Source organism: Ranitomeya variabilis, chromosome 4 (assembly GCF_051348905.1).
Source record: "Ranitomeya variabilis isolate aRanVar5 chromosome 4, aRanVar5.hap1, whole genome shotgun sequence".
NCBI classification, from domain to species: domain Eukaryota; kingdom Metazoa; phylum Chordata; class Amphibia; order Anura; family Dendrobatidae; genus Ranitomeya; species Ranitomeya variabilis.
This window is the reverse complement of record NC_135235.1, coordinates 472,680,560-472,696,547: the sequence shown is the minus strand read 5'-3', so window position 1 is coordinate 472,696,547 and position 15,988 is coordinate 472,680,560. Positions and strand designations below refer to the sequence as shown.

The 15,988-nt window shown below is 43.5% G+C and overlaps 2 protein-coding genes across 4 annotated transcripts in view; one reads left to right on the top strand and one right to left on the bottom strand.

The window, feature by feature from the left end:
* UNC13D (unc-13 homolog D) overlaps positions 1–11,078 on the top strand; it is a 136,585-nt gene extending 125,507 nt beyond the window's left edge. For both annotated transcript variants that reach the window (XM_077251796.1, XM_077251795.1), the window contains exon 33: positions 10,791–11,078. In XM_077251796.1, the coding sequence (XP_077107911.1) occupies positions 10,791–10,900 (110 nt within the window). In that variant the 3' untranslated portion in view covers positions 10,901–11,078. The remainder of the gene's footprint in view (positions 1–10,790) is intronic.
* A 761-nt stretch (positions 11,079–11,839) lies between these two features.
* TRIM47 (tripartite motif containing 47) overlaps positions 11,840–15,988 on the bottom strand; it is a 37,612-nt gene continuing 33,463 nt past the window's right edge. For both annotated transcript variants that reach the window (XM_077251797.1, XM_077251798.1), the window contains exons 2-5: positions 13,876–14,088; positions 13,646–13,766; positions 12,645–12,743; positions 11,840–12,551 (exon numbers count right to left, since the gene is read on the bottom strand). In XM_077251797.1, coding sequence (XP_077107912.1) covers positions 11,965–12,551; positions 12,645–12,743; positions 13,646–13,766; positions 13,876–14,088 — 1,020 coding nt within the window. In that variant the 3' untranslated portion in view covers positions 11,840–11,964. The remainder of the gene's footprint in view (positions 12,552–12,644; positions 12,744–13,645; positions 13,767–13,875; positions 14,089–15,988) is intronic.

Genomic DNA, 15,988 nt, shown 5'->3' with positions numbered 1-15,988 from the left:
TGAACTGCCTCCACTTCCAGCTGGATCATTTCTCTGTTTGTCTTCATTTGCTGTGGGCGCTCACCCCGAACCGTGCTGGGCGTTGGCAGGTCTGGGGATTTCGTCTAAGACCGGTAAGCTGACTACATTCCTTTTTTCTTTTACAAAAAGAAGTTATCTTAACCCCTTAAGCCCGTATGACGTACTATACCGTTGAGGTGGGGTGGGCCTTAATTCCCGGTGACGGGATAGTACGTCATACGCGATCGGCCGCGCTCACGGGGGGAGCGCGGCCGATCGCGGCCGGGTGTCGGCTGCATATCGCAGCTGACATCCGGCACTATGTGCCAGGAGCGGTCACGGACCGCCCCCGGCACATTAACCCCCGGCACACCGCGATCAAACATGATCGCGGTGTACCGGCGGTACAGGGAAGCATCGCGCAGGGAGGGGGCTCCCTGCGTGCTTCCCTGAGACGATCGGTACAAGGTGATGTACTCACCTCGTACCGAACGTCTTCTCCCTGCAGGCCCCGGATCCAAAATGGCCGAGGGGCTGTATCCGGGTCCTGCAGGGAGCACTTCCGGGTCGGAGCAGGCTGCAGATGAAAGCTGCAGCCTGCTCCGATGAAAGTATGATCGCAGATCTGATAGAGTGCTGTGCACACTATCAGATCTGCGATCTGTGATGTCCCCCCCTGGGACAAAGTAAAAAAGTAAAAAAAAAAATTTCCACGTGTAAAAAATAAATAAAAATAAATTCCTAAATAAATAATAATAAAAAAAAAAATATTATTCCCATAAATACATTTCTTTATCTAAAAAAAACAAACAAAAACAATAAAAGTACACATATTTAGTATCGCCGCGTCCGTAACGACCCAACCTATAAAACTGGCCCACTAGTTAACCCCTTCAGTAAACACCGTAAGAAAAAAAAAAAAAAAACGAGGCAAAAAACAACGCTTTATTACCATACCGCCGAACAAAAAGTGGAATAACACGCGATCAAAAAGACGGATATAAATAACCATGTTACCGCTGAAAACGTCATCTTGTCCCGCAAAAAACGAGCCACCATACAGCATCATCAGCAAAAAAATAAAAAAGTTATAGTCCTCAGAATAAAGCGATGCCAAAATAATTATTTTTTCTATAAAATAGTTTTTATCGTATAAAAGCGTCAAAACATAAAAAAATGATATAAATGAGGTATCGCTGTAATCGTACTGACCCGACGAATAAAACTGCTTTATCAATTTTACCAAGCGCAGAACGGTATAAACGCCTCTCCCAAAAGAAATTCATGAATAGCTGGTTTTTGGTTATTCTGCCTCACAAAAATCGGAATAAAAAGTGATAAAAAATGGTCACGTGTCCGAAAATGTTACCAATAAAAACGTCAACTCGTCCCGCAAAAAACAAGACCTCACATGACTCTGTGGACCAAAATGTGGAAAAATTATAGGTCTCAAAATGTGGAGACGCAAAAACTTTTTTGCTATAAAAAGCGTCTTTTAGTCTGGTTTCACACTTGCGTTTTTATCTGCATGCGTTTTTTTTAAAAAACGCATGTGTGAAAAAATGCATGTAAACACGGTAAAACGCATGCGTTTTTATAGAAAAACACAAGAAAACAAGAAAAAAACAAAAAACCCTAACCCTACCCCTAACCCTACCCCTAACCTGAAATACGTGGCACTGAAATACGTGGCACTGAAATATACGTTTATATACGTATATACGTATATAAGTGCCACGATATTTCAGTGGCCACGTATATAAGTGCCACGTATTTAAGTGCCACGTATTTAAGTGCCACGTATTTAAGTGCCACGTATTTACGTGCCACGTATTTACGTGCCACGTATTTTTCAGTGCCTGAAATACGTGGCACTGAAATATCGTGGCACTGAAATATCGTGGCACTGAAATATCGTGGCACTGAAATACGTGGCACTGAAATACGTGGCACTGAAATACGTGGCACTGAAATATCGTGGCACTGAAATACGTGGCACTGAAATACGTGGCACTTAAATACGTGGCACTTAAATACGTGGCTCTTAAATACGTGGCACTTATATACGTGGCACTTATACACGTGGCACTTATGACTGTCAGAAAATGTTCAGTAAACGGTTAGGGGTGAGGTTAGGGGTAGGGTTTCAGGTAGAATTGGGGAGTTTCCACTGTTCAGGCACATCAGGGGCTCTCCAAACGCGACATGGCGTCCAATCTCAATTCCAGCCAATTCTGCGTTGAAAAAGTAAAACAGTGCTCCTTCCCTTCCGAGCTCTCCCGTGCGTCCAAAAAGGGGTTTACCCCAACATATGTGTTATCAGCGTACTAGGGACAAATTGAACAACAACTTCTGGGGTCCAAGTTCTCTTGTTATCCTTGGGAAAATAAAAATTTGGGGGGCTAAAAATCATTTTTGTGGGAAAAAAAATATGTTTTATTTTCACGGCTCTGCGTTGTAAACTGTAGTGAAACACTTGGGGGTTCAAAGTTCTCACAACACATCTAGATAAGTTCCTTGGGAGGTCTAGTTTCCAATATGGGGTCACTTGTGGGGGGTTTGTACTATTTGGGTACATCAGGGGCTCTGCAAATGCAACGTGACGCCTGCAGACCAATCCATTTAAGTCTGCATTCCAAATGGCGCTCCTTCCCTTCCGAGCTCTGTCATGCGCCCAAACAGTGGTTCCCCCCCACATAGGGGGTATCAGCGTACTCAGGACAAATTGGACAACAACTTTTAGGGTCCAATTTATCCTGATACCCTTGTGAAAATACAAAACTGGGGGCTAAAAAATCATTTTTGTGAAAAAAAAAAAAAATTTTATTTTCACGGCTCTGCGTTATAAACTGTAGTGAAACACTTGGGGGTTCAAAGTTCTCACAACACATCTAGATAAGTTCCTTGGGGGGTCTAGTTTCCAATATGGGGTCACTTGTGGGGGGTTTGTACTGTTTGGGTACATCAGGGGCTCTGCAAATGCAATGTGACGCCTGCAGACCAATCCATTTAAGTCTGCATTCTAAATGGCGCTCCTTCCCTTCCGAGCTCTGTCATGCGCCCAAACAGTGGTCCCCCCCACAAATGGGGTATCAGCGTACTCCAGACAAATTGGACAACAACTTTTGGGGTCCAATTTATCCTGATACCCTTGTGAAAATACAAAACTGGGGGCTAAAAAATCATTTTTGTGAAAAAAAAAATAATTTTTATTTTCACGGCTCTGCGTTATAAACTGTAGTGAAACACTTGGGGGTTCAAAGCTCTCAAAACACATCTAGATAAGTTCCTTAAGGGGTCTACTTTCCAAAATGGTGTCACTTGTGGGGGGGTTTAATGTTTAGGCACATCAGGGGCTCTCCAAACGCAACATGGCATCCCATCTTAATTCCAGTCAATTTTGCATTGAAAAGTAAAATAGCGCTCCTTCCCTTCCGAGCTCTGCTATGCGCCCAAACAATGGTTTACACCCACATATGGGGTATCGTCGTACTCAGGACAAATTGCACAACAACTTTTGTGGTCTAATTTCTTCTCTTACCCTTGGGGAAATAAAAAAATGGGGGTGAAAAGATCATTTTTGTGAAAAAATATGATTTTTTATTTTTACGGCTCTGCATTATAAACTTCTGTGAAGCACTTGTTGGGTCAAAGTGCTCAACACACATCTAGATAAGTTCCTTAAGGGGTCTACTTTCCAAAATGGTGTCACTCGTGGGGGATTTCAATGTTTAGGCACATTAGGGGCTCTCCAAACGCAACATGGCGTCCCATCTCAATTCCAGTCAATTTTGCATTGAAAAGTCAAATGGCGCTCCTTCCCTTCTGAGCTCTGCCCTGCGCCCAAACAATGGTTTACACCCACATATGGGGTATCAGTGTACTCAGGACAAATTGCACAACAATTTTTGGGGTCCAATTTCTTCTCTTACCCTTGGGAAAATAAAAAATTGGGGGTGAAAAGATAATTTTTGTGAAAAAATACGATTTTTTATTTTTACGGCTCTGCATTATAAACTTCTGTAAAGCACTTGTTGGGTCAAAGTGCTCACCACACATCTAGATAAGTTCCTTAGGGGGTCTACTTTCCAAAATGGTGTCACTTGTTAGGGGTTTCAATGTTTAGGCACATCAGGGGCTCTCCAAATGCAACATGGCGTCCCATCTCAATTCCAGTCAATTTTGCATTGAAAAGTCAAATGGCGCTCCTTTGCTTCCAAGCTCTGCCATGCGCCCAAACTGTGGTTTACCCCAACATATGGGGTATCAGCGTACTCAGGACAAATTGTACAACAACTTTTGGGGTCTATTTTCTCCTGTTACCCTTGGTAAAATAAAACAAATTGGAGCTGAAATAAATTTTGTGTGAAAAAAAGTTAAATGTTCATTTTTATTTAAACATTCCAAAAATTCCTGTGAAACACCTGAAGGGTTAATAAACTTCTTGAAAGTGGTTTTGGGTACCTTGAGGGGTGCAGTTTTTAGAATGGTGTCACACTTGGGTATTTTCTATCATATAGACCCGTCAAAATGACTTCAAATGAGATGTGGTCCCTAAAAAAAAATGGTGTTGTAAAAATGAGAAATTGCTGGTCAACTTTTAACCCTTATAACTCCGTCACAAAAAAAAATTTTGGTTCCAAAATTGTGCTGATGTAAAGTAGACATGTGGGAAATGTTATTTATTAAGTATTTTGTGTGACATATGTCTGTGATTTAAGGGCATAAAAATTCAAAGTTGGAAAATTGCGAAATTTTCAAAATTTTCGCCAAATATTCGTTTTTTTCACAAATAAACGCAAGTTATATCGAAGAAATTTTACCACTAACATGAAGTACAATATGTCAAGAAAAAACAATGTCAGAATCGCCAAGATCCGTTGAAGCGTTCCAGAGTTATAACCTCATAAAGGGACAGTGGTCAGAATTGTAAAAATTGGCCCGGTCATTAACGTGCAAACCACCCTCGGGGCTTAAGGGGTTAAATGAAAAAGGGAAGGAATATAATTGAAACAACCTAATATGCCCTTATTTGTAACCTCATTAGCATTAATATTTCTTTTCAGGCGACTGGGAGCCTTTGGAATGTGATAGAGGGATTCCTAGGAAGGAATTTATTCAATATAGGGTCGTTCAGTAAAATATGTGGAACCCCTTTTTTGCGCTCTGCTGTCGCTTGAACCCATCAGCTTTATTCCATATGACTGGGGGAGCATTTGTCCTCTGGACTCTCCATGAATTGATCAGATGTGCCCATTTTCTCTCACTCCTAGTGAAGTGATCCTCTCTGTGGCTCCTAATCCTTTTCTGCTTGTCTTTACATTTACACCTTTCTGAGTGTTTTCTCTAATGCTTCTAAATGGATATTATCGGTTTTACTCAATAGTGATATATACATATTAACCTTTTTCTTCATATCTCCATGTGTTATATATACCGTATATACTCGAGTATAAGCCGACCCGAGTATAAGCCGACCCCCCTAATTTTGCCACAAAAAACTGGGAAAACTTAATGACTCGAGTATAAGCCTAGGGTGGAAAATGCAGCAGCTACCGGTAAATTTCAAAAGTAAAAATAGATACCAATAAAAGTAAAATTAATTGAGACATCAGTAGGTTAAGTGTTTTTGAATATCCATATTGAATCAGGAGCCCCATATAATGCTCCATAAAGTTTGATGGGCCCCATTAGATGCTCCATACAAAATATGCCCCATATAATCCTGCATAAAGGGTAATAAGGGCCCCATAAGATGCCCATAGAGATATTTGCCCTATATAGTGCTGCACAAACGTTATGGCCCCATAAGATGCTCCATACAGACACTTGCCCCATATAGTGCTGCACAAACGTTATGGCCCCATAAGATCATCCATACAGTCACTTGCCCCATATAGTGCTGCACAAGCGTTATGGCCCCATACAGATGCTCCATACAGTCACTGCCCCTTATAGTACTGCACAATCGTTATGGCCCCATACAGATGCTCCATACAGTCACTGCCCCTTATAGTGCTGTACAATCGTTATGGCCCCATAAGATGCTCCATACAGTCACTGCCCCTTATAGTGCTGCACAATCGTTATGGCCCCATACAGATGCTCCGTACAGTCACTGCCCCTTATAGTGCTGCACAATCGTTATGGCCCCATACAGATGCTCCGTACAGTCACTGCCCCTTATAGTGCTGCACAATCATTATGGCCCCATACAGATGATCCGTACAGTCACTGCCCCTTATAGTGCTGCACAATCGTTATGGCCCCATACAGATGCAGCGTACAGTCACTGCCCCATTATAGTGCTGCAATCGTTATGGCCCCATACAGATGCTCCGTACAGTCACTGCCCCTTATAGTGCTGCACAATCGTTATGGCCCTATACAGATGCTCCGTACAGTCACTGCCCCTTATAGTGCTGCACAATCGTTATGGCCCCATACAGATGCAGCGTACAGTCACTGCCCCATTATAGTGCTGCACAATCGTTATGGCCCCATACAGATGCTCCGTACAGTCACTGCCCCTTATAGTGCTGCACAATCGTTATGGCCACATAAGATGCTCCATACAGTCACTGCCCCTTATAGTGCTGCACAATCGTTATGGCCCCATACAGATGCTCCGTATAGTCACTGCCCCATATGCTTTTGCTGCGATAAAAAAAAAAAATCACATACTCGCCTCTCTTTGCTCAGGACCCCCGGCACTTTCAATATTTACCTGCTCCACGTGCGGCTCCGTCTTCAGCACTGACGTTCAGCAGAGGTGCCCTGACTACTACCACTGACTACGTCACCGCGCCCTCTGACCTGAGCGTCACAGCCAGAGGACGCTGATGACGGAGCCGCACCGGAACGAGGAGCGGTAAATATTGCGCAGCGCTGTATACTCACCTACTGCTGGCGCGGTCCCTGCGTGTCCCTGCTTCTTCCAGCGCTGCATCTTCTTCCTGTACTGAGCGGTCACAGTTACCGCTCATTACCGAAATGAATATGCGGTTCCACCTCTATGGGAGGTGGAGCCGCATATTCATTACTGTAATGAGCGGGACCATGTGACCGCTCAGTACAGGAAGAATATGCAGCGCTGGAAGAAGCAGGGACGCGTGTTTTTTTATTTTCTGGAGCAGATCCTCATTTGGTGTATGCTCCAGCGTTTTAACTCCCCTTTTCTGAATTATTAGGTTGTTTCAATTATATTTATTTCCTTTTTCATTTAAGATAACTTCTTTTTGTGGTATAACATACCCCCAAATAATTTGACAAACACATTTCCACTTTTAATAAAAAAAAGATTTTTATATTTATTATTAAAAAAGTATTTTAAATATGGTTCAACACTGGCAATCTGCGTTCTCCAAGAGTCCATCCTAGTAGCTCAAAGTAAATGCCTTCACCTCTGAATTTATTTCATTTTTTTGATGTGAGTTCGGTTCTACTCTAAGTGAGACTGTGTTTTTTTTTTTTTTTTTTTCTCTCTTTTTTATTTTGTTATCCTACAAACAAAAATAAGGCTAAATGTGTAAGATATCAATTTGTATTTCTTTGATGATTTTTAATCTTGTCATGTGAACTTCCTGATGAGCCTGAACTCTGACACTGGGTGTCATCTGATCCATTGGGCGTTGCTTTCAAATGCTGACGTGCACTTAAACCCTGTATACCTATGACTCTTGTACAATATTTTGGTCTGTCCTGATGAAGGGGTCATCTGAACCCTGAAACGCGTAGAATAAACCACGTTCAAACCTCTACAATTTCTGGAATTCTTCTTGCGGCAGCGCAGGGATGATCTTTTTTTCCTTATCAATGGTAAGGAGATGCTGGGAGTTGTTGCTATCAGTCATCATCAGGCTGCGAACTATACCGGAACCATAGTACTGATGAGAGTACAAGATGCTATGATGACTTTTCACAGCCACAGCTCCTCTCTACAGACCTCCATTTTTTCCAGTCTTTTACAGCACATCCCCACATGATGCTCTTAACAATAGCAGTCATTATAATGCTCCTGAATAGAAATATCTGCCTTATGCTGAGCTTTTGAATAAATAATTACCCCTCACTATATTCCCTGCACAAAATATAACCCACACACTGTCCCTCTTATGGTACATGTCCTCCATCCTTCCCCCTCCTTTCCATACTGGGCCCCCTCTTCACACAGTGTGAGAGGACAGTGTCCCCCCTATAGGGCCTAGTCTATATACTATGCCCCCTCATCACACTCCCTCTCCTTGGCATATTGTATCCTTGTGGCTGTGCTCTTACACTGACCCCCGTGCTACACCCCATCACACTACTCAGTCTCTATTCTATGCCCACACATACTTTTCTCCTCTATACTGTCTCCTCATATATTTACCCCATCGCTTTCCATACTGCTTCCTCACACATCCCCCCGACTCCCCATACTGTGTCCGCACTCATCCCATCACCCTCATTTCCCATACTGTGTCCACATACATTCTTCCCCTCGCTCCTCATACTGTGTCTGCATACTTTCCCCCTCGCTCCTCATACTGTGTCTGCATACTTTCCCCCTCGCTCATCATACTGTGTCCGAATCCATCCCCCCACTCAGCATAATGTGTATGCACCCATCGTCTCGCTCACCATACTGTACATGCACCGATCCCTTCCCTCGCTCCCCATACTGTGTCCGCATGCATTCTTCCCTTCGCTCCCCATACTGTGTCCGCACCTACCATCCCTATTTTGTGTCTGCACCAATTTCCCCACTTACCACACCATGTTTGCACCCATCACCCCTCATACTGTTTCCTCATACATTTCCTCATCGCTACTCATTCTGTGTCCGCACCCATCCCCCCATAGTGTTTCCTCATACATGACCACCATCTCCCACCTTATTCCTAATACTGTCTCCTGAAATTTCTCCTGCTCCCCAAGCTGTGTCCTCAAATCTTCCCCTGTTATATGAAATCTTCACCACCCTCGTTGCACTAAATTTTCCCCACCCGCCCCATTTCACTAAATATTCCCCCCATTTCACTAAGTCTTCTCTACCCCCTCACCTCCCCAGTTTCAGTAAATCTCCCTCCAATCCGTTTCACTAAAGGTACCTTCACACTAAACGATATCGCTAGCGATCCGTGACGTTGCAGCGTCCTGGATAGCGATATCGTTGTGTTTGACACGCAGCAGCGATCAGGATCCCGCTGTGAGATCGCTGGTCGTTGCTGAAAGTCCAGAACTTTATTTCGTCGCTGGATCTCCCGCAGACATCGCTGGATCGGTGTGTGTGACACCGATCCAGCGATGTCTTCACTGGTAACCAGGGCAAACATCGGGTTACTAAGCGCAGGGCCGCGCTTAGTAACCCGATGTTTACCCTGGTTACCATTGTAAAAGTAAAAAAAAAAACACATACTCACATTCCGGTTCCCGGCGTCCGCTTCCCTGCACTCCTCCTGCATCCTGTGTAAGTGTCGGCCGTAAAGCAGAGCGGTGACGTCACCGCTGTGCTCTGTGGGAGATGCCGGAGATGTTCGGCGCTGACACAGGATGCAGGAGGAGTGCAGGGAAGCGGACGCCGGGCACCGGAATGTGAGTATGTGGTTTTTTTTTTACTTTTACAATGGTAACCAGGGTAAACATCGGGTTACTAAGCGCGGCCCTGCGCTTAGTAACCCGATGTTTACCCTGGTTACCAGGGGACTTCGGCATCGTTGGTCGCTGGAGAGCGGTCTGTGTGACAGCTCTCCAGCGACCACACAGCGACTAAACAGCGACGCTGCAGCGATTGGCATCGTTGTCTGTATCGCTGCAGCGTCGCTTAGTGTGAAGGTACCTTAAGTCGTCGGTGTCTTCAGCTCCACTGAAGCATATACCAACAATCTTGTTTGCACGCCGATGAGTCAGGTCATGTGATCTCAGAGCCAGCTGTCAGCTTGATAGCCGGCTCAGAGAACGGCTGACTTTCAGTTAGGGGAACGGCAGAATGCAGCCGCCGGGCAGACACCTTAGATTGCCCATGCTCCACCTGCCCCTCCTAGATACGCCTCTGATAAAAGTGTGATTGGAGTGTGTATGAAACCACAGTGAATTACAGGACATGACCTGTTGAAGATGTTTGGTAAAGGAATGTTTGTACATTAATTACATTGTTTCAATATCATATAACTTAGTTTATTATATTTCTTTTACAAATGAATGAGAAGCTTTTGTATTAGATTATACATATTGTTTTAAGAGTCCTTATTTCCTATGACAGAAGGATGTTTGTTTGGAAATTGTCATTTTACTTAAGGGGTGGTCTGGTTTAGAAAACACACTCTGAAATGCTATATTAGGGCATTCAGAGTTAATAGACGGGGTCCCAAATTTAGGACCTTCATCAATCAGCCAAACCTACAGAACCTCAAAGATTTGCCTGTATTTTAGGATCAAGCATGTCTATGCATCACAATGCCAGCACACTGATTTTAATGGGCAACATGTAACACTACATTTTCATTGTGGTGGTTCTGCAGGGAAATTAAACACTTGCTTGATCCTCCTGTGGATTACATCTGATTCTTCCTGGTTAAAGCAGCAGGACACTCTCACTGCAACAAACAGTATCTTATAAATAGACCGGGAACATTAGTTGTAGAGACGGACAGTGAGCCAAACTAAACTAGAAAGCTTCCCTTAATGCTCAGGAATGTGGTCAGCTAACCCATCAGAAACACGGACAACATCACTGTGACATCACTGATTTCTTCCTGTTTTCAAGCCATTGTTGATAAGTACTAAACAATGTGTTGTCTCCTTCTCAGGGGATCGCATCTTGCAACTTCTTGACTGTCGCCGTTCTGAAAAAGAAGCTGCTATGTTCATCAAGCTCCGTAAGCAAAGAGCTCGCCAGTCTAAGGAGAGTGAGCGGTGACATTGGTGCAGGACCTGATGTATATTATAACTGGTACTTTACCACTGGTTATCATGGAAGAACTGTACTGAATGCACAGATTGCAGAGACCCCATTTCTGCACACAGGTTCAATGACTCCCAATCCTATTCAAGAATGCTTAACATGTAACTTTAAAATAAATGTTGCAGACACTGGATAGCATGGAGTGTAAAAGTTCCCATACACCTAAGATGTTGGTCACCCTACTCCCAGTTCCCGCACAAAGGAACCAGGATATTTGGCTTGGTCAAGTGTGCATGTACTTTCAACGACCAGAATGAGTTAGCAATAATCAGTCATCTTTGTTGATGGCCTATATCCTGAGAGTGCATTGAAATTCAGCTTTCCTCATTATTTTCTCCTCTGATATCATCTGTTGGGGGGAGTGTGAATAGGCATCCATACAAATTATGGTCGGTAGCAGATGAGCTTGGGTGACTTTTCTCTAATGTGCATGAGGTCCTTAAGGGCAGTCTGTCATCACAGAATAACTAGTCAAACCAAGTACAGGAGCTCGGTGCACCCTTGGCGTGACCAAACATTTAAGTGCACTTTCCCACCTACTTGTTTTCTTGTTATCCCTACCCTTCTCTGGCTCTACAACGCCAGACCTGCCAATCAAAGAAAGGGGGGTGAAGATAGAGGAAATACAAATAGATGGGAAGGTGCTCTTAAAAGTTTGGCCTGGCCACACCAAGGGTGCACTGAGCACCTTTACTTGTTTTAAACAGTCATTCTTTGCTAACAGACTCACTGTGGTCTATGACCAGTTCTGGAATGTTGTAAAGCTATAGAAATAATACAAGTGTCAAAACTTAAAACATGGTACTGGAAGAGGTTAGAGAGGTAATGAAGGAAAACATGGCATGGAAGACAAAGTGGACCTATGGAAAGTATGCCCTTTCTAGTGGCAAAGGGACCATAGGATATTCACCAGAGCCAGGCAATGTTACAACCACTGTAACCACTTTAGTTATGTCAGTGACAACTAATTGAAATACTAATTGGTTTAGACTGGTAGATCCAGAAATCAATGGTTTTCATTAGAACTCTGCTGAAAACTGCCTTTGAAAGCGCTTGTTGTGTGCACTGCGCTGTACTGCTGTTCCTGCTCCAATGGACACAACAGAATTCCAGCTGATGAAGAAGATGGGGTACAAAGGCTGGATAAATGAAGCACGAAAGCGGTAAAGAAGTGGCATGTCATCTGATGCCTCATGGAAGGAGAGAGTTCCTTCATCCCAGTCCAAAAAGACACCCAGGTTTTCCTGCTGCCCAGTGGCTACCAAAATTCTCTGACCATCATGCCAGGCATAGCAACGTGTACTGCTCCACTCCAGGCACCAAGAGTGTGAGTTCCTCCCCACCAGACAGACGCTTTGGTGACCCTTACGACAGATGCCTTGATATGTAACACCCAAGCTTACACGATTTCCAGAGAGATGAACCTCCCAATAGTGGCGACCTTGAGCCATTGACTCTCTGGCCAATACTTGTGTATAATGATCAAACCGTTCTGTATTTTCTGGATAAGCTTGAGGCTGCAGTTTACACAGGACTCTGCAGTTGGCTTGCATAAGACACAAGTTATTGTGGGCAGTGTCAGGGTCCAGGCTGATATCCCGCAAATCTGCAAATGAGAGAGTAAGTGAAACTTATTTAGTTAATTCCATGTTTGAGGTAGTCACGGATAGAAGTAATGCAGAAATAGTAAACGTCTTACAGTGGAGAAACTCTGTTCGTACCCGTGGCATCAATGGGGGTAACGGACTTCCCCAGAGCTTAGGTGGCAATATTGGATAGCTGGTGCGTGTGGTCCACACTGTTACATAGAAAAGACCATACGTGAAGAACATGTCAGAAAATATAAAATGGAAAAACTATAACCATTGTATGTTCTATATATTTATGAAATGTCATGATTTCAATTAGTTTAGCTATAGATTTGCCCTTACTACAGTAGCTGACTTAGGTTACAAGTCCCTGTCTTCAGGAATAGTGGTGGTGGTCCCAGTGGTCTCACAACCACCTGTGTATAGGTGATAAATCTATTTGGTGGGAAAAACCCTTGTTTGCTGCTTTACAGAGTTCATGCACTCAGATTTGCCATGTGCATAAACCTTTTGCTTAAAGAGAAGATTTCACATGCCAAACTATTTATATGTGCCTGTACCCTTTTTAAAGACAAGTCCAGCAATACATTTACATGGCCAGTCTGTTCCTCCGTTACTGAGAAATTCATGTTCGAATTGATATACAAATATCTATGGTAGATCTGAAGTCTCTGCCACTCCAGCTCTACTCCCTGTCCTATGGCACTGCCTCCTGTGTGACTGATGGCTGACACAGCATAGAGGCTGTCAGTGCTGCCAGAGGAGGTGAAGCAGAGGGGAATAGAGCTGGAATGACAGAGGCTTCAAGTCTACAGCCTCATTTGCATATCAATTCAAACGCTGATTTCTCCATAATGGAGGAGTGAACAAGCCATGTAAAGGTATTGCTGGACTTATCTTTGACAGAGCTACATACACGTATAAATAGTTTGGGGAGAATCCTGGAGACAGATTCCCTTTAAGAATTATCCTTTATCTGTTGTTGAGCACCTACTGTATGACATTCTGTTATATCATCTGTCTCACATTACCCACCGTGATACACATAACAGATTCATTATCCTAACCCACCACAAGATCCATTTCATAAATGTTAATTTCTTCTATTCACCTTGTTGCACAAGTCTGCCCATGTGGTCAGCGCACAATCCTTGTAGAGACTGTTTAAACTTAGAGACCGCCGCATACAATCCTGTCCAATGTAGTTCCTGAAATGTGGATTGTTCCTCCTGCTGCATAAATGAATAATTGGATGTATAATATAATGTTATCATTTTCATACATTTTATACTGATAATAAATAAAGTATTAGTGCAGTCTTATTGTATGGCGGACATGTACCACAGTCACAAGCTGATCCTGCTGCTGATCTGGAACGACCTGGGCACAGTGCATTGTAAGCCCTTCTTCTTGGTCTTGGCTGTTTGTATTCTTCGCCATCTGATTCTCTGCTTGTTCCATCATCTGCAGTAACCGAAATCCTGAGGCCTGTAATATCCTCACCATGTCAGAGAAGCCTTGACTGACTACTCTGCGATGTCTGGTAACGGAAACCTGTGATAATTGAACATGGTTATGAGCAAAGAGACACTGAGTAACTCATCTTTGTTCTATATGTGAATGTAGATCAGGCATTTATTTTGGCAAATCTTGATGATATTGGTTCCCAGGACTTATTTTAAGCCTATATATTCTCAAAGTTCAGCAAATGAGGTTCTGTTCTCATCGTGCCTATGATGTCCAAAAAAGTCTGTCCTCAAATATCCCCCAGAGTGCCCGCTACACTGCTGCCCTCCACATTTTGATGGTGACTGCAAAATGATACTGACATGTGGACACTGTTCCTGAGGAGGGCCGGCAGCACCGATTCTTTTAGTTGTTGCTGAGCTATTCAATGTCTTTACAGAGATCAGAACCGAGCAGTCCTAATCTCTGCCAATGCAATGATATATCACAGTAGTGTATTTTGCGGCTATCAGACGCACCTCAAATTTTGAAGAGGAAAATAGTCATTTAAAAAAAATAGTTAAAATGGGGGTGCATCTTATGGTAGCTTACTGGGGAAGGCAGCTGCAGTGGAGGGAGGTCCCATAAAGCAGGGTCACTGCTGCAGGAAGCTCGTGGTGGCGGCGGCATGAATGGGGCGATGCTGCAGGCCCCAGGCCAGGAGAAGGAGGTATTTAGAGGTGCAAAGTTGTGGCGGGACCCAGGCTTTTACAAGATTTCGTGAGTTCCCGCACTTCCCTTCCTTTTCACTGCGTGGATTTCGTGAAAATGGCTGCTGGAGCATGCACAGATTGAGATCTCGGGAGTCCCCCCCTCGGAAAGTTACATTCAGATTATAAGATGCACTGCCATTTTACCCCAAATATGGGGGAAAAGGTGTGTCTTATTAAAAAAATAAGGTAATTAATACACAGCTAGGAGTCAGTATCACAAATGGTAGATTTAAACACACATATTAGTCTTCAGTTTCACACAAGATAGGATTAAATACACTGTATAGAAGTCAGTATCACACATTATAGCATTAGACTATAAGGCCATTGCCTGCACAATAATGTGTCCTTAACCCCTTCCCAACATGTGCCATATATATACGGCGCCACAGGAGCTGTGTTCCAGCAAACCACCATATCTGTACAGTGCTGTGATCTTGCGGGCTCATGCTGAGCGCCACTGCGAACAAGTTCAGGTGTCCGCTCTATGTGAGAGATGTCACCCTGCAATGACGCCCACTAAGGGTGCTAGCTAGTTTAACCCCTGTGATGCTGCTGTCAATAGTGACAGCAGTAGTTATTAAGGTTGAAGGAAGACTTTAAGTCCATCTAGTTCAACCCATAGCCTAACCTAACATGCCCTAACATGTTGATCCAGAGGAAGGCAAAAAACCCATGTGGCAAACAGTAAGCTCCACATTGGGGAAAAAAATTCCTTCCCGACTCCACAAACGGCAATCGGACTAGTTCCCTGGATCAACGCAATATCAAGGAAACTAGTGAATGTAACCTGTAACATTATACTTTTCAAAAAAGGCATCCAGTCCCCTCTTAAAATTCAAAAATCATACGGCAGAGAGTTCCATAGTCTCACTGCTCTTACAGTAAAGAATCCGCATCTGTGATTATGCTTAAACCTTCTTTCCTCCAGACGTAGAGGATGCCCCCTTGTCCCTGTCTCAGGTCTAAGATTAAAAAGATCATCAGAAAGGTCTGTCCCCTCATATATTTATACTTTAAAATAAGATCACCCCTTAGCCTATGTTTTTTCAAACTAAATAACCTCGCAAGGCATCGCAGAGGGACGGAGCTGACATGCCTCCTCCCTGCATGTTAGACGCTGCTCAGAAACATTGCAGAGTATTAGATCAGCAATCTGTTAGTTTGAAGCTGACGTCCCATCCTGGCACAATGTACAAAAGTTTACAATTTTTACTACCTTTTTTTTTTTTTTT